Source organism: Xenopus tropicalis, chromosome 2, assembly GCF_000004195.4.
Source record: "Xenopus tropicalis strain Nigerian chromosome 2, UCB_Xtro_10.0, whole genome shotgun sequence".
NCBI lineage: Eukaryota > Metazoa > Chordata > Amphibia > Anura > Pipidae > Xenopus > Xenopus tropicalis.
This window is the reverse complement of record NC_030678.2, coordinates 12,978,191-12,996,453: the sequence shown is the minus strand read 5'-3', so window position 1 is coordinate 12,996,453 and position 18,263 is coordinate 12,978,191. Positions and strand designations below refer to the sequence as shown.

General features: G+C 43.7%; 1 protein-coding gene across 1 annotated transcript in view; it reads left to right on the top strand.

The window, feature by feature from the left end:
• Window positions 1–17,902, top strand: part of LOC105945150 (MORC family CW-type zinc finger protein 3) — a 42,555-nt gene extending 24,653 nt beyond the window's left edge. Inside the window, exons 13-15 of the mRNA XM_018091785.2 lie at window positions 6,321–6,870; window positions 14,027–14,239; window positions 15,242–17,902. Coding sequence (XP_017947274.2) covers window positions 6,321–6,870; window positions 14,027–14,239; window positions 15,242–15,247 — 769 coding nt within the window. The 3' untranslated portion in view covers window positions 15,248–17,902. The remainder of the gene's footprint in view (window positions 1–6,320; window positions 6,871–14,026; window positions 14,240–15,241) is intronic.
• Window positions 17,903–18,263: the final 361 nt, after the last annotated feature.

Here is an 18,263-nt window from a genome sequence, read left to right as displayed (position 1 = left end):
TGAGGGGGCGGCCATATTTGTGCAGCAGGAGGCCGTTAGCATTAGAAACTGTAACTGACAGGCTGAGAAGGGACAGTCAGGTTGGCAAAACAGTCAGGTTTAGGGGCTCCAAGTAACAATTACTTACAAAACCAGTGAAAAAAGATCAACATGACCTATCAGTAACTTTTTATGTAGATTCATAATTTAAAAAGTCGTTTTTTCGTGTCAGTATCACTTTAATGATCAAGTAAGGAGCAATGGCAAGGGGTAGGCATATAAAGGGTCTAAACTGATTAATGAACAGCACATGGAGATAACGAGGTGGGCAGAGAAAGGGAGCAGAAAGTAAGAATACAACAGGAACAATATGAAAACCAAACAGGACTGCACAAAGGACCTCCAGTGGCTCAGCTGGTAAATACACCAGCAATATAGAGAACTGTCCAGAGATTGAATCCCAATAAGTCCTAACAGACTGTTTATTGAAGCTGCACTGCATACCTCCCAACATTTGAAAAATGAAAAGAGGGACAAAAAGATTTGGCAAATTTTTTTGACCACGCCCCCTTTTGTGGTCACGCCCCAATTACCACACCCCATTTTTAAAAAAATACCCCTTTTATATAGATCAAATGGCGGGAGCAGACGAAAATGTGCTATACCCTCATACTGAACGACCTAAGGAAAACAATATAGCAACTCCTACATATAAATACAAATATAGAGAGAAGGCAGTCAGTTATAAGTGAGTTCTAACTATGTACCAGTTTTTCCCCCAATACACAGTGCCCCAATACACAGTAGCCCCCACATACACAGTAGCCCGCCCCATACACAGTAGCCCGCCCCATACACAGTAGCCCGCCCCATACACAGTAGCCCGCCCCATACACAGTAGCCCCCCCATACACAGTAGCCCCCAATACACAGTACCCCCATACACAGTACCATCCAATACACAGTAGTCTCCCATACACAGTAGCCCCCAATACACAGTAGTCTCCCATACACAGTACCCCCCATACACAGTGCCCCCATACACAGTGCCCCCTATACACAGTGTCCCCCATACACAGTGCCCCCTATACACAGTAGCCCCCTATACACAGTAGCCCCCTATACACAGTGTCCCCCTATACACAGTAGCCCCCAATACACAGTAGTCTCCCATACACAGTACCCCCCATACACAGTGCCCCCATACACAGTGCCCCCTATACACAGTGTCCCCCATACACAGTTCCCCCTATACACAGTACCCCCCATACACAGTGCCCCCATACACAGTGCCCCTATACACAGTGTCCCCCTATACACAGTAGCTCCCAATACACAGTGCCCCTATACACAGTAGCCCCCAATACACAGTGCCCCAATACACAGTAGCCCCCCAATACACAGTACCCCCATACACAGTACCATCCAATACACAGTAGTCCCCAATACACAGTAGCCCCCCAATACACAGTACCCCCATACACAGTAGCCCCCAATACACAGTAGTCTCCCATACACAGTAGCCCCCAATACACAGTAGCCCCCAATACACAGTGCCCCCAATACACAGTGTCCCCCTATCACAGTGCCCCCCTATCACAGTAGCCCCCTAGCACAGTAGCCCCCTAGCACAGTACCTCCCATAGGCGCTCCTCCTTCGTTATGCCTCTCCTTGCGCTGCGCGACAGTCTCTTTTATAAGGTTGCGCCCCGTGCGTAATGACGTCACACCCACAGGCACAACCTTATAAAAGGGACTGTCGCGCTGCACAAGGAGAGGCATAACGAAGCAGCCGACGAAGCGTGAACATCCGGCACAGCAAGCGCATCCCGCTGTGCCGGATAGTTCCATGAATGTTCCGCAATGCGGGACATTCATGGAACTATCCGGGACAGCGGGATGCGCCATAAAAAGCGGGACAGTTGGGGGGTATGGCACTGTTCAAAGGAAAACTATACCCCTGAACAATGTAAGTCTCTAAAAAAAAACATACAGTATAAACCAGCTCTTATGTAAAACCCTGCTTCATCTAAATAAACCATTTTCTTAAAAATATACTTATTAGTAATATGTGCCATTGGGTAATCCTAAATAGAAAACTGCCATTTTAAGTACTAAGGGCCGCCCCCTGGGATCATAGGATTCACAGTGCACACAAACAAGCCAAGGCACACATACATGCTAGGCCCCATCAGCCAATGAATGGGCAGAGTTCTGCCTTTTACTCCCACACTACTTCCTGTTACAGTTAGAGCTGCATCACTTCCTGTCAGCTGATCTCTGAGGGGGCACACAGACCATCACTAAATGGCGGATCAAGGGAAAGGATGTAAAAGGGCAATATTTACTGATATATATATTCCAGTTTGGTGAGATTCTTTAATAGGCCACTTAATATAATATAAACTATCTGTTGATTAAGTATCCAGTCTGGGGGTATAGTTTTGCAATCTAATTTACCTACCAGCATACCTCCCAACATTTGAAAAATGCAAAGAGGGACAAAAAGACTTGGCGTGCGCAGCACGGCAAATTTTTTGACCACGCCCCCTTTTGTGGCCACGTCCCATTTAAAAAAAATATACTCCTTTTATATAGATCAAATTGCGGGAGCAGACGAAAATGTACTATACCCTCATACTGAACGACCTAAGGAAAACAATATAGCAACTCCTACATATAAATACAAATATAGAGAGAAGGGCAGTGAGTTATAAGTGAGTTATAACTAAGTACCAGTTTTGCCCCCCCATACACAGTAGCCCCCAATACACAGTGCCCCAATACACAGTAGCTCCCAATACACCGTAGCCCCCAATACACAGTAGCCCCCAATACACAGTGCCCCCAATACACAGTGCCCCAATACACAGTAGCTCCCAATACACCGTAGCCCCCAATACACAGTAGCCCCCAATACACAGTAGCCCCCAATACACAGTGCCCCCAATACACAGTAGTCTCCCATACACAGTAGCCCACAATACACAGTGCCCCCAATACACAGTAGCCCCCAATACACAGTAGCCCACAATACACAGTGCCCCCAATACAGTGCCCCCTATACACAGTAGCCCACAATACACAGTGCCCCCTATACACACTTCCTTAAGGGGGTGGTTCACCTTTACGTGAACTATTAGTATGTTATAGAATGGCCAATTCTTAGCAACTTTTCAATTGGTCTGCATTATTTATGGTTTAGTTTTATTATTTGCAAAACAGAGACCTTTTCCGCACACCCAAGCACTCCAAAAGTTAAACGCTCGGTGCACACTGCTGGAGGGATCGGCACCCTCCCAAAACACATGTAGCAACAAAAGCAAGTAGCACTCAGAGCTATAATCAAGGGAAAACCCTTTAAAAAAATTTATTGCGGAGGTGCAACGTTTTGGGGCAAAAGAGAGCCCTTTATCAAGCATGTTTCTACCTCCTTCTGCCGATTCAGCCCTGACGGCAGATTTTGCTCAGGCGCCTTCTATGGCGCCCGATCAAAATCTTTTAACCTGGGCGATCGGCGAGTCGACCGATATCAGCAGCTTCCTGCGATACCAGCCGACTTGCCATACACGTACCCAATATCGTACGATATTATCGGTGCGTGTATGGCCAGCTTTAGGCTAGACATGTTGCACCTCAGGGCATGGTCAGACAAAGCATACAGTATCTCTGCTTCTCTCAGCCCTGCACTTTTCTGCCTGGCTGAGAGACGCAGATCCGCTTCGAAATCGAACGTTTTCCAGGCTGACCACTGATCTGCACCACTCTGTACCAGCCCGAGGCAACCAAAGCCCTTTAGCAGGGAAGATCTGTGCCCCTGAAGATGCCCCAGTAGCCCCCCATCTTCTTTTCTGCTGATTCCCTGCACATGCTCTCAAGGTGGGACTGGGGGGTGCAGGGCCCACCGGAGCTTCTGCCTCAGGGGCCCCTGCACCCCCCAATGGCCCCTGCCACATTCACATCATCCCCCGCAGAGGCCCCCCAACAGCCTCCGACACCCAACCTGAGCGCTCCTAAAAGAAACGTACCTGCGGCGCGTCAGGGGAGGGAGGCAGCAGATTGTGGGATCACCCTGGGGGGGATCAGATCTGGGCCCACCGGGTATTTTCCCGGTACCCCGGTGGCCCAGTTCGAGAAGTTCGAGATGGTGTCAAATGACCTACCAGATTATTATTGTCTAAGTCTGCCATTGCTCTTAGAACTTAATCATTTTATCATAATAAAGAAGCTTTTAATAGTGGCTCTGTAGGTTACAGGAACAGTATCACAAAAAAAGAAAGTGTTTAAAGTAATTAAAATATATTTTCCACTGCACTTTAAAAAGTTGTATGTTTGCTTCAGAAAGATAAATATGGTTAATATAAATAAGCTGCTGTGTAGCCATGGGGGCAGCCATTTGAGCTGGGAAAATGGAGAAAAGGCACAGGTTACATAGCAGTTAAGCAGTGGCCTATGTGTTATGTGCCATTTAGCCCAATTTCAGTTTGAATGGCTGCCCCCATGGCTACACAGCTGTTTATATAACACATTTACCATTGCAGGGCAACAGTAGGTTAGATTTTAATTACTTTGATGCACTTTTCATTTTTAGATGTTACTGTTCCTTTAGGATAAGCGCAGGCTGGGAATACACCCCTGTGTTTTAACCATTAAATTTGTTCAGGTGCCGATCAAAATTTTCCGTCCTGCCCAATCGACGAGATGACAGATATCCAAGGCTTTTTTTTTGTTATCGTTCGCCTTGTCAATCCACCAAACATGCACCAAATATCACATTGTTTTGTGCAGTAACATTGGTTCATGTATGGGCACCTTTAACACCTTTTAATTGGAAAAACACATCAGTACAGCTGTCCAGTGGCACCGGATCTAAGTACAGTGCTGTGATTATAAATATATATATATATATATATAGTAGATAATGCACCCCCTACTTTAAATTATAAAGATATTAGTCACCAAGGAGTTATATGACCATATGAAAGCAAGAGGCCGCAGGCTGAGTGCTTTTATACAGGTCATGTAACTCTGAGGTGACTTCTAATACCTTTATAATTTTTAGTAGGGGGTATATTATTCAATATAATCTACAGAATTTGTATGTGCAATGTCTTACTTGCCTTATTGCCATGTTGGGTGCAGATAGGTTAGAAAGGGGAGGGGAAAAGGTGAGGAAGCAAGAAGGTCAAGAGAGGGGGACCAGAACCAGTGGGGGAGTGAGCAGAACAGAAGTGGGAGGGGCAGCACTGGAGCAGGAGTGACTGGAGGGAGCAGAACCAGAAGGGGAGGGGGCAGGACTGGAGGGGAAACGAGGGGTTAAAAATCAGGATCAGGACATGAGAGAGCGAGTGGGTCCAGAGAGGGAGAGAATAGAAAAGCAGGGAATGCAAGTAAACGCATGTCGTGTGGGACAGGAACTGGAAGGGGAGCCAGCGTAACTGGAAGGGATGGGAGTTGGACTGAAGAGGGACCAACAGAATCAAATAGGAAGGGGGCAGGACTGTAGCAAGAGCGACTGGATGGGGAGCAAAGCAGGGTGGAGCTAGCAGGACATGAGAGAGCAAGTGGGTGCGGAGAGGGAGGGGAGTGGATCAAAATGGGGAGGGAGTTAAGTGGGTTCAAAAGATATAATTTACTGTTTGGTCCCATAGGAAATGGCCAAACTGTAGATTGTATGTACAGTATGTGTATATATATATATATATATATATATATATATATATATATATATATATATATATATATAACAGTGTAAGGAAAGGGTTGTGTTCAATAAATCCCTCACTATTCCCATCTTTGGAAATAGACTGAAGCATCCTGGCAGTACATTGTGGCTTATAAGACCATAGGCTGTTGTACCAATTAATTGCCCTTGTATAAAGATTAATAGAGTGGTTCTTCATAATATGGATTTTTACACATAACTTTATTTATCCTGTAGTTTTCTCCTGTCCCCTGCTGTGAGTAAATCAGTAGATAAGAAGATAGAGAACTGGGGGCATCTTCTTAAGCAGAGATCTTCATGGCAATGATGGGCTAATTACCTGCAAATGCTTTCCCACTGGCTATAATGTATATTGGCAGTGGAAAAACAAACGAAATGCCTAATTTTTCCAAAATTGACAGCAGTTTCCTTGTGAAGTGACTTTTGGCAACTACTGAAAAGCTGCTTATGATTTCCCACCACTGATTTCCATTATTGCCGCATTTGCAGAAGATAAGTTGCCTGCAGTAGCAAAGATTTTTTGGGGGCTACTAATCTCAATGTGTGCCAGTACCCTTAATGAGATTTTAAAGCTTGTGAAATGCTGTGTTTTTATATAAAGATGTTTCCCTTCTAGTCTGCAATCTGCTGTCAATTGGAATCCACCTGCTAAGAAGCAAAAGCTCACTGGATCAGGACCAACTGATCTCCTTCAACAGAGCAATAATGATAATGATGTTATTGTAATAGAAGATAATGATACCAATTCATGTCCTGCTGCCCCTGAAAACATGAATCATGAGTTACATGTAAATAAAAAAGATGCAAGCAATGATTACAACGATCAAGAAAACCAACAGATGCCAGGCTCCAGCAGCCTTTACCGTGATGGAATAGCCCAACTTGAAATGGACATTGCGCACAAAACCCAACTCCAGGAAAGTTCCAAGGACACAACGGGCCAAGAAAAAGAAAAGCAGATCTCAGAACTGACGAACAAGTATATAGAAATCAACGGGCTGGCAGCACAGTGCGAGGTGCCGCAGAACCTGGAGACTGAGGCAGGCATTGGGCTCCAAAATACGGCGGAGGACAGCAGTGAAATGGATTATATGGCTTTGCAGTTGGATGATATATTTAGACAGCTGGTTGAATGTACCACTGAACGGGATAAGTATAAAAGTCAGGTAGGTAGTACGTTCTTGCCTTTAATTCAATGTGGAATTATAACAGTATCACAATACCAATTTCTATTGCAGCGTCTGTGGGACACAGAGACAGTGGGGTATAGCATACACTACTGGGAGGCAGGGGACTAGGGAACTAGAAGAGGACGTCTCCCCTTGCTGCTATAGCTCACTACTCAGTAGAGGGGTTAAGTTTTTATTATGTGCTCAATGAGACAGGAACTCTTCATTTTCCTCTGAGATTTTTCTGCAACAACACATTATGGCAAGAAAGGTTGACTTAGAGATGTCCATCTAGAAGTTTTTTACTCTACAAGGGCTACCCCCTTACATGGGAATAACAGTACTGGGGCTAAGCCTCCTAGTGAATGAGCCACACATCATGTTCATGCCTTTCTAATCATAGTCAGAGGCTGCCCAGTACTGACTTTCTGCTGGGAATAGATTCTCCAGTTCTCAACACAGTAAGTACCAACAGTCCTCTTCTACCTGGTGTTTCACTCTCTACTATTATCCTCGGCCACCCCTTCTTACTATTTGCGCCCTACCTTCCCCCTTCATCAGTGGTCACATTGCACTTACTAGTATGTGGGGAATAGATTGTTTATTCACTGTGGTGCTGACCGCTGCTGTTCAAGATGGCCCCTGTTGTGCGCATTTTCCTGTTCTTTCATTTAGAGCAACAACACCCTCCATCCTGCGCGACATTCCTTTTCTGCTAGCAAACCTTGCAGCAATGCTCTACATCCTGCGACTCTGCGACACCAGGGTATCTCCACAACTCCCGATCTGAAGCTATCTTAGCTTGCCTGGTAATGCAACAGAGGCTAATCCAGATGGACCATTTTCCAGGGTGGTTCAAAGCCAGTCTAAGGTCAAATACCTTGCATGCACAATATGACACAAATGCCTACCCTCAGACCACAAGGAGCTGTTGTGTTCATCATGTTCCACTCAGCTTACAGAGCCACCTTCCCCAGCTTAGGAACTGTTGGTGACTCTACCTAGAGATGACCCAAGGATTAACACTTCTTCAGCTCCCCAGGTTTCCACATCACAGCTATCCTCCACTGCCCATATAGTTACATAGTTACATAGTTACATAGGGTTGAAAAAAGACCATTGTCCATCAAGTTCAACCCATCCGAGTAAACCCAGCACACAACCTATACTAACCAATCTATACACTCATAGACATACATAAACTATATATATACAACCAGTAACACTAACTGTAGATATTAGTATCACAATAGCCTTGGATATTCTGCTTGTTCAAAAACTCATCCAGGCCCCTCTTAAAGGCATTAACAGAGTCTGCCATTACCACATCACTCGGAAGGGCATTCCCCAACCTCACTGCCCTCCCCGTGAAAAACCACCTACGCTGCTTCAAATGGAAGCTCTGTTCCTCTAATCTATAGGGGTGACCTCTGGTGCGCTGATTGTTTTTATGGGAAAACAGAACCCCCCCATCTGCCTATAATCCCCTCTAATGTACTTGTACAGAGTAATCATGTCCCCTCACAAGCGCCTCTTTTCCAGAGAAAACAACCCCAACCCTGACAGTCTAACCTCATAGTTTAACCCTTCCATCCCCTTTACCAGTTTAGTTGCAGTCTCTGCACTCTCTCCAGCTCATTAATATCCTTCTTAAGGACTGGAGCCCAAAACTGCACTGCATACTCAAGGTGAGGCCTTACCAGGGACCTATAAAGCAGCAAAAATATGTTCTCATCCCTTGAGTCAATGCCCTTTTTTATACAAGACAGCACTTTATTTGCTGTAGTAGCCACAGAATGACACTGCCTGGAATTAGACAACTTGTGATCTACAAAAACCCCTAGATCCTTCTCCATTAAGGATACCCCCAACACACTACCATTCAGTAGATAGTTTGCGTTTATATTATTCCTACCAAAATGCATAACTTTGCACTTATCAACATTGAACCTCATTTTCCAGTTTGCTGCCCAGTTTTCCAATTTTGTCAAATCGCTCTGCAAAGCGGCAGCATCCTGCATGGAACTTATAGTTTTGCACAATTTAGTGTCATCAGCAAAAATAGAAACAGTACTGTCTATGCCCACCTCCAGGTCATTAATAAACAAGTTAAAAAGCAAAGGCCCAAGGACTGACCCCTGCGGTACTCCACTAACCACACTGGTCCAATTAGAAAATGTTCCATTTACCACCACTCTTTGTACTCTATCCTTCAGCCAGTTTTCTATCCAATTACAAATATTATGTTCTAGGCCAATATTCCTCAATTTGATCATTAACCTTCTGTGAGGTACTGTATCAAACGCTTTAGCAAAATCTAAGTAGATTACATCAACTGCCATTCCAGCATCAAGGTTCCTGCTCACCTCCTCATAAAAGGCAACTAAATGAGTCTGGCAAGATCTGTTACGCATAAAACCATGCTGGCACAAACTAATAGTATTGTGAACTGCAATGTATTCAACTATCCTATCCCTTATTACCCCTTCCAGAAGCTTTCCTACTACTGATGTCAGACTAACAGGCCTATAGTTTTCAGGCTGAGAACGAGATCCCTTTTTAAATAATGGCACCACATTAGCAATTCGCCAGTCTCTCAGCACCATGCCAAACCTCAATGAATCCTGAAAAATTAAGTGAAGAGGTTTGGCAATCACAGCGCTCAGCTCATATAATACCCTGGGATGAATCCCATCCGGCCCTGGACCTTTGTTTACCTTTACATGTTCAAGTCTCTTTTGAATTACCTCCTGAGTGACCCATGCGTCAGTAGCTAAATTACTAGCACTGGGTATATTAAAAGGGTAGCCTTCATTAGGTGGCTCCTCAGATGTATAGACAGATGAAAAATAAGAGTTCAAAATTTCTGCTTTTTCCCCGTTCTCATCAACCAACGTACCCCCCCGTGATAATAAAGTTCCCACCCCTTCTTGCTTCATTTTTTTACTATTCACATAATTAAAAAATAATTTTGGATTCTTTTTACTCCTAGCTGCAATATCCCTTTCCATCTCTATTTTAGCTTGCTTGATAGCTCATGACCCTTCAGCCTGGGCCTAACAGCTGTCCACATCCATCCCTAACTTAGCAGCATGTCTGGATGAGCTGCTTGATAAACTTGACCAAGGATCCACTGAATACTGGTCAAAGGTCACCAAGCACCCCCTCTACAGAGCAGTGGCATTGATTCCCCAGCTGACACTTTAATCGTATCTGTGCTCAAATGCCTAGACATTAGATGACTGGACACTTCTTTGGTCTCCTCTCAGTCCCTGTTCCCAAAGAGCCACAAAAACATGCAGTCTTTCTTTAAAGGAGAACTAAGCCCTAACCCATCCACAGTCCTGCTCCAACCCCCTCAATTGTCACCCCTCCAAGCTCCCTTTTACAACAGCTATTATGTTTTAGTGTCCCTGTATGCTGACCTGCCATAAATCTGCAGAGCTGCACAGGTGAGTTCAATGTTACCATCTTCCCCTGTCTTCTGATCCTCTTCTGTAAGACAGCCAATACAGATCTTGCACAAGCATGCGCAGCCAAATCTATCTCCCAAATCAGCTTTGATGCATGCTTTTTGCGAGTGCTGAAGCAAGATCCCTATCCGAGGCTGGTGCTGTTCTCTCCTAACAGGGGCACCAGCCCGGGGTACAAGGTAAGTGATTCAAGTCACTTGGGGGTGCCTAACATTTTGGCACCCCCAAGTGACTTAGCCTTTCCTTGTCTTTTAAGTTGTCCAAAGACTGCTCTGTGAAGTTATTGCTTTCGTTCTTTCTGGCAAAATTTTTTTAACATTCTACTCAAACCTCTAAAAGCCCAAAAAGGATGTCTCAACTGTGTTAATTCGCCTTCTCAATTTAAGATGGGATGATTTTTTACTGCACTAGACATCAAGGATGTGTACCTACACATCCTTATTTTCCTTGTCCACCAGAGATTCCTGCGATTTGGTTCCAAAATTCATTTCATTCAGCCTCACCTCTGCTCCCAGGATTCCACAAGGTGATAGCCATGGCAATGACATTGCTCCAGGCATTTCCATCACACCCTACCTAGATGACTGTTTGATCAAGGCTCCTTCTTTGTTGGAAGTGAAAATGCAACTGAATCTTGTAATACTATTCTTGACCAGTTTCAGCTTGACTATGAACAGGGACAAGTTTTCCCTTCCTCCCAGCCACCACATGACCTTCCTTGGCATGGTTTTTATCACACAACAGCTTCTACAAACACTACAGCTCTCTGCCAGGTTCCCTGAGAGTCCTAGTGTTCATGGTGGTTTGCACAGAGGCAGTTTTGTTTGCCAATTCCACCTTTGGGACCTCCAGTAAAACATGTAAGACCAATGGAACTGCACTGATGGATTCACACTGACTTGTCCTCATGACTGATGCCAGCCGCAAGGGATAGGGAGTGGCCCTAGGGCCACATGATCTAATTAAAAGTCAGGCATAGGCACCAGCAGTTTGGGGACCGCATCAACAAGCTGATGCAGTCCCCGTCCAATGGAAAAATCAAACCTGCCCGAATGAGATTTGCCTGATTTCAGGCAGATGAGGGCTGAGGAGGCCCGTCATTGGTGCCCATACACAGGCAGATAAGCTGCCAGATCTGTTTAAAGAGCCAATGTAGCCCATGTATGGAACAGTTCAGCATCCAGGCAATCATGGTGCAGTCAGACAACGACACCACAGTGGCATATCTCAACATCAAAAAGTCACCAGGCCTTGTGAGAGGTCAGCTGCATTCTGTCATGGTTGGAACACAACTAAACTCTTCTGTCTGCAGTTCACACTCCCCGATTTTACAACTGGCAGACCGATTAGCCACTAAAATTTTTACCCAGGAGAGTGGTCATGGAAAGAGACAGTTTTCCAAAGCATCGTGGACATGTGGGGCCGTCCAGAGGTAGACTTCATGGCCACATGAGCCATTCGCAAGGCCCCTCAGTTCATGGATTGCAGCAGGGACCCAAGGACACTTATAGACACTATGACCTTGCTGTGGGATTTTCATCTTGGCTAAGTGTTCCCTCCATTCTTTTACCAAGAATCATCAAGTGGATCAAAAAGCAATGGAGCACAGTGATCCTTATAGCCTCGCAACTGCCCTTGTTGAGCCTGGTACTCCAAGCTGGTCATCCTAAACAGCTTCTGCTTCTTCCAGATCTTCACTGTCAGGGTCCCATTCAGCACCCAATCCCAACCTTCCCAGTTTGATGGCATAACTCTTAAATCCTTTGTCCTTTGACTGTATGTGTGGTAAGTCCATCTTAACTTTTATAAACAATTATTAACAAAATGTTGACTGTTCTTCAAAGAAGGTTCCCTTGACATGGCTAACTTGAAAGACTGTCTTATGGGTCTCCATTGCCAGATGTCTTAAGGTGGCCATACACGCACCGATATTATCGTACGAAACCTCGTTTCGTACGATAATCGGTGCGTGTATGGCATGTCAGCGAGCCGACCGATATCGCAGGAAGCTGCTGAAATCGGTCGGCTCGCCGATCGGCCAAGTTAGAAAATTTTGATCGGGCGCCATAGAAGGCGCCTGACCAAAATTCTCCCTTCAGAGCTGAATCGGCAGAAGGAGGTAGAAATCCTATTGTTTCTACCTCCTTACCTGCCGATTCAGCCCTGAATGGTGTGTGGCGGATCTGACGATGTTTCGTGCGACCGACGGTCGTACGAAACATCGTGAGATCGCCACGTGTATGGCCAGCTTTAATTAGGTGCTTAAGTGGATTAAAGAGGCTGTTCCCAAGCAGTATATAGCGTGAGAGAAAGCTTGTGGTTGTCTTTAAACACATTTATCAATTGTAATAAATTTCAGGTCCTTGGTTTTTACATTTTTTTGTGCTGTTACTTCTCTGTAAATACAAAACTGAATCCCTCCACACAGTAACGGGTGGAGTTCTCTTCTAATTATCTGCCTCCTGCCTCCTGGGGGTAGATAAAATACCCCAATTGTCCCTGTATCCCATAGACGCCTGAAAAAAAAACGAAAGGCAAGTACAAAAAACCCTTTTTATGCATATACATACAGACCTTTTTATGCATATACATACAGACTTTCATTATCTGGATCACATATATATATATTATAAGAGATGGGCTGAACAAGATCATTGTTAGGTGTATTTTTCACCAGTGTTAAAGGTGGTACCCAATTAGCTCCAGGGAAAATGCCTGATCATGCAGCAAGAAAGGCTGCATTCTTTTGCAAGCTTAGGAAAGCCAAATACATGGGTCCCTGGAGGGAGAATAGGGTGGGCCCCAGGCCCGGGCTGGCATCTGTGGGTTCCGGCAAATGCCAGAGGGGCTGCTGTATTATTGGGCTGGTGGGGGGCTCTCTGGGCCTCTGTGTACTTGGAATGCCAGGACCTAATTTGAATCCCAGTCCAGGCCTGGTGGGCCCTCCATTCCATACTCCATTTAGTGTTTGCAGCTGCCCAGCTATAGTTAGCTGCAGGTGAGCGGCAAAAAGTGGTGTGGGATTACACATCAGGGCTTTCTGGACACCTCCTAGTGTTGGAGGGGAGTTTGGTGCTGCCAGAAGGTGAGCCCTGCCAGAAACTGGTATCCCTGGAGTGGAGTGTCAGAAGGGCTTAGTGAGAAGAGTTCCAGAGTGTGAAAGCCACCATGAACGGTGAGAACCCCAGAGAGAGAAAAAGTCTTGAATAAGTTTTGCTCAAATTAGGGATGCACCGAATCCACTATTTTGTGATTTGTCCAAATCCCAAATCCTTTGTAAAATATTTGGCTGAATACCAAACTGAATCTGGATGCTTATTTACCAGTGCAAAATAAGCTACGGATGGGTTAAAAATGTTCAGTTTATATGATTTTAAGGATTCGGTTTGGCCAGGCACGTGGATTTGGCCAAATCCGAATCCTGCTGAAAAAGGCAAATCTTGTCCAAATCCCGAACCAAATCTTGGATCTGCTGCGTTCCTGGGATGAAACACTGTTCAAAGTGGTGCCCCTGTCTGTACTCTAGTACTGCGCTAACCTGCCTGGCAGATGGCTTGTCACAATATTTATTTTTTTTTACATTTTTTTAGGTAACATGACAATATGATAGATGCCCAATGATAGGTAAAACTGGAAATCACTTATTAAATGAGTAGATGTTTTAATAACTGTTTCTCCAGATAACAGAATTAAGAAATCAAGTTATGAAAGAAGTTTCTCACAAGGAGACACAGACGGATATCATCCCACCGAACACTGTGGAACTTTCTTTGGAACTGCTGGCAGCAAAGTATGAACAGGCCCTTAAAGAAATCAACAAGCTGAAAGCTCAGTGTGAGGTGCTGCAGGACCTGAAGGCCGAGTCAGGCACGGGGCCCCAGAAACCAGCAAAGGTGAATAGCAAAGTGGATGAATTGGTTTTGCAGACAGATGTGGGTTCCGCTGAATAGGATCAGTATAAAAGAAAGGTACTTTCTTTATACTGATATATTTTACAATATCAGTTTTTCCCCTGTTGCATTTTCATCTGTTTCATGGAGGTAAAAAATGGCAATATATTTGAGCCCATTCTCTTAATTTAAGATAACTTTTTAATGGGGGTCACTGACTCCACCAACAGACTACAGCTCTGTGAGGCTACAGTTTTACTGTTGTTACATTTATTTCTTATCATCCTATTCATCCTTTAGCCTCTCTTTCCTACCACTGCCTGGTTGTTAGGGTAATTTGAACAAATATTACCATTCCTATACCTAGTCTCCTAATGCAGAAGTGGACGATGGAGTCGGCAGCCACGTTGTTTGGCTGAATGACTCCTGCTACCAGGCTCCCTGAAGGTTATAGCTCATCAGCAGCAGGCTTGCCCGAAGCTGACATGGCCCTGCTTTTTATTGGGCATAATCCTGCTTGGCAGTCACTACCAGGGAGCCTAGGGCCAAAATTATAATTTTTATATTTATAAAGCACCAATATATTCTACACCACTGTACAAAATGGTGTATACATTAAGTATGCAGATTTCATACATACACACAGCAATAACCAATACAAAGTATAAAGAGGGTCCTACTCTGTGTATTGGCCAGACAATATGGCCACAACCCCCAGCTGTTCCAGTTTGTGATGCTAACTGGGCTTTGGGTTCCATAGAATTCTTTATTATAACCTCACCATAGTCATGATGCAAACTGGGCTTTGGGTTCCATAGAATTCTTTATTATAACCTCACTATAGTCATGATGCAAACTGGGCTTTGGGTTCCATAGAATTCTTTATTATAACCTCACCATAGTCATGATGCTAACTGGGCTTTGGGTTCCATAGAATTCTTTAATATAACCTCACCATTTTCATGATTAATTTCAGATTTAATCATAGCTATTTTTCTTTTGCAGCCTTAAGTTACGATCTCTGCGGATAAACGTGGCGCAGTTGCTGACCACATTGATGCCCGACCTGCAGTTATGATTGTCTATATGATCAACAAAGTGTTTTTTACGTTACCGCATTTTTAATGTTATTAGTTATTTGCTTTATTTCTTCATTTAAAAGACTATAACATTGCAAAAAAAAGAAAAACCGCTTTGGAGAAGATTTAAGTTTTGTAAAGATCTGAAGAATGTTTAAAGCAGCACCAACATTAGGAATACTTTATGGCACATGCAGTTATAGATGCGTACTTTTCTATTGGATCATTGGTGATTCCTGTAGCTGAAAACTGGGGTACGGGTACGATGCATTAGTAGACTAGGCTCCATCTGTATTTGTTGCTGTTTTCTTTTCTTTTATGGGAAAAATTGGATAATGTTAGAGGTATAAGCACTTGTCAGTAGTGATGCACCGAATTCAGGATTCGGTTCGGTATCCAGGCTTTTTCAGCAGGGTTCGGATTTGGAAGGGTTAAATGTCACACATGAGCATGGAAGTGGAGAATTTTTCACCGCACGCATAAGCTAACTAGGATTCGGATCCGGTTCGGTATTAGGCCAAATCCCCTACCATGGATTAGGGGGTTCTGCCGAACCCAAAAAACTGGGTTTGGTGCATCCCTAGTTGTCAGTTTATAATACATTAGCCACGTTCAGTATCTCCACTCGCACCACTTTGCTCAGCATTGAGAAGCTGCTTAGATTAGCTTCCATTTTCCTCTTCCATCTTCCATCTGCATGGCCTGTGTGTTTCCCTTTTGTCCCCTGTGTAATCTGTCTAGTCTTGTGTCCTGCTGTTTTTCTGAAATTCCCATCACTGTGCTGTAAAGTAATGAAGAATTGGAATATACTGAAAACACTGCTAAACACTGATCAGATTTATGATGCACGCTGAATTTTTTAGATGAGGGTTGATCAGATAAGTCTTTACAGCAAGAATAGTATGATGACTTATCTGATTGGCTTGTCCAGTGCCCTGATCTGAAACAGCATGAAACAGAGTTTTTCAGTACATTCTGGTTCTTCACTACTTGCGGAGCAGTGGGAATTTCTGAAATATGATCTGGGGCTAGGGTTGCCACCTGGCCAGTATTTTACCAGCCTGGCCAATAAAAATGATGCTTAACACCAATGTTATTAATAGGAAAGAAATATAAAAATATAGTCTGTATTTTTTCCAGGAAAAGGTGGCAACCCTATCTGGGGCCTGGGCAGCTGGGACAACAATGTAGGGGCAGTTTCAAAAGGGATTAGTAAAGGTAAAGTAGTAAGGGGTGCAGAAGAATGAAAATCATACAGGTGCAGAGGAGAATGGGGGAAAGGGACCAGGGAAAATGGGCTAGAGAAGGAAAAATTGTCAAAAAGTGATAGTAGAATTGGAAATATGAAAATGAGATGATGCTGGTGAGAAGAGGAGAAAAGCTATTAAAAGTACAGGGAAAAACGCAGGTTAGCAGGGAAGAGATCAGAAAATATAGAGGTAGAAAGGGAACAGCAGTGGCAGAGGGGAAAGAAAGAAAATGAAATTGTTTTGTTTATTGTCCATGTTGCGTTACTATATGATATACTGTTCAGAAGAGAAAATGAGTAGGAAATGGGAAACATAGGAGAGAACTGGACATATGAATGGGATACACAAATCAGGAGAACAAATACAGAAGAGAGCCAAATGGGGACAAGATAAGCAATATAAAAATGAGAGTAGTGGTGAGCAGATGAGGAACACAGATATAATAGTGAGGGCTGTAGTTATAAAGAAAATGATAACAGAGAGCCCAAGAAAGTGCAGAGTTGGACAGAGTGCAGTAATGAGTAATCACTGGGAAGGGTGAGAGGGGTAAATATGGAAGTACAAGAGCAGAGTTGTTACATTTATTTCTTATCATCCTATTCATTCTTTAATCTCTCATTCCTACCACTGCCTGGTTGTTAGGGTAATTCGAACAAATATTACCATTCCCATACCTGATCTCCTAATTGCAACCTTTTGTTCTAGAAAAACCTACCTACCTGCTAGCTGGTCTTTTGTGTAACACAAACAAGTGGCCAAAATATTTAGTACTATGCTCTTGTGTTTATGGTGGTTGGGGCCCTAGACAAATAAATTGTACGGGGCCCTAGAGTTTCTGATGAAGACCCCGGACACATCATTCATAAATTACCAGTCATATCAGTGTCAATTCTGAATCTATTTCCTATTCCATATTGAGATGTATATTATTGTATAACCTATTTGTAAGCAGGTGTTATTTTTCCGTAAATAGACAGGCAGATATATGAACCCAAGTAACAAACAGGAGATATTTCACAATTATGCAACTGTGCAACAATGGAGATTTTATATTATTTTTGTAAAGCTGTGTTTGTACTAAAGCATATATATATATATATACACTATATATTACAAATAATTGCTATAATATAACTGGGGAAATAAACATGAAGAGAGCCTGTAGGGCGGCTGATAAGCAACAGCAATAATCTATTGATAATAAGATACTCCCTGTTATATATGATGCTCAGTGGGTCAAATAAAACCCTGCTTATAAGTTGAAGGAATTCTGTTGTAATTTTTACCTTTTTTATTTTTATTGGCTTGTTTTAAAATGCATATTGCAAGCAACATTTTCTGGCAAATAAAATCTAATTCATAAGTTATACATGGTTTATATTTTGATGTATGGCCGCCACCCCTGAACCCAGGCACAGCACCAGGTAAGTACTTGGGGGGCTGATACTCCACTTGCTCCTTTGAGACTGACAGGTTGGGCACAACTGGGCATGTCTCGCTATCTACTCCCCATCTCTCTCTATGTAGATGGTGTGCAGGGAAACACACTGCAAGACAAACCTATACTGTAACTGAGGTTTTACAGTCATTTTCACCTTATGAAACTGATTCTCCCACCTGCAGCCCAAAAAATCAACATCCCACCTCCCAGCACCCCCTTTGCCTTAGAAGCCTTAGGTGCAGTGTTTCTTTGCAGGA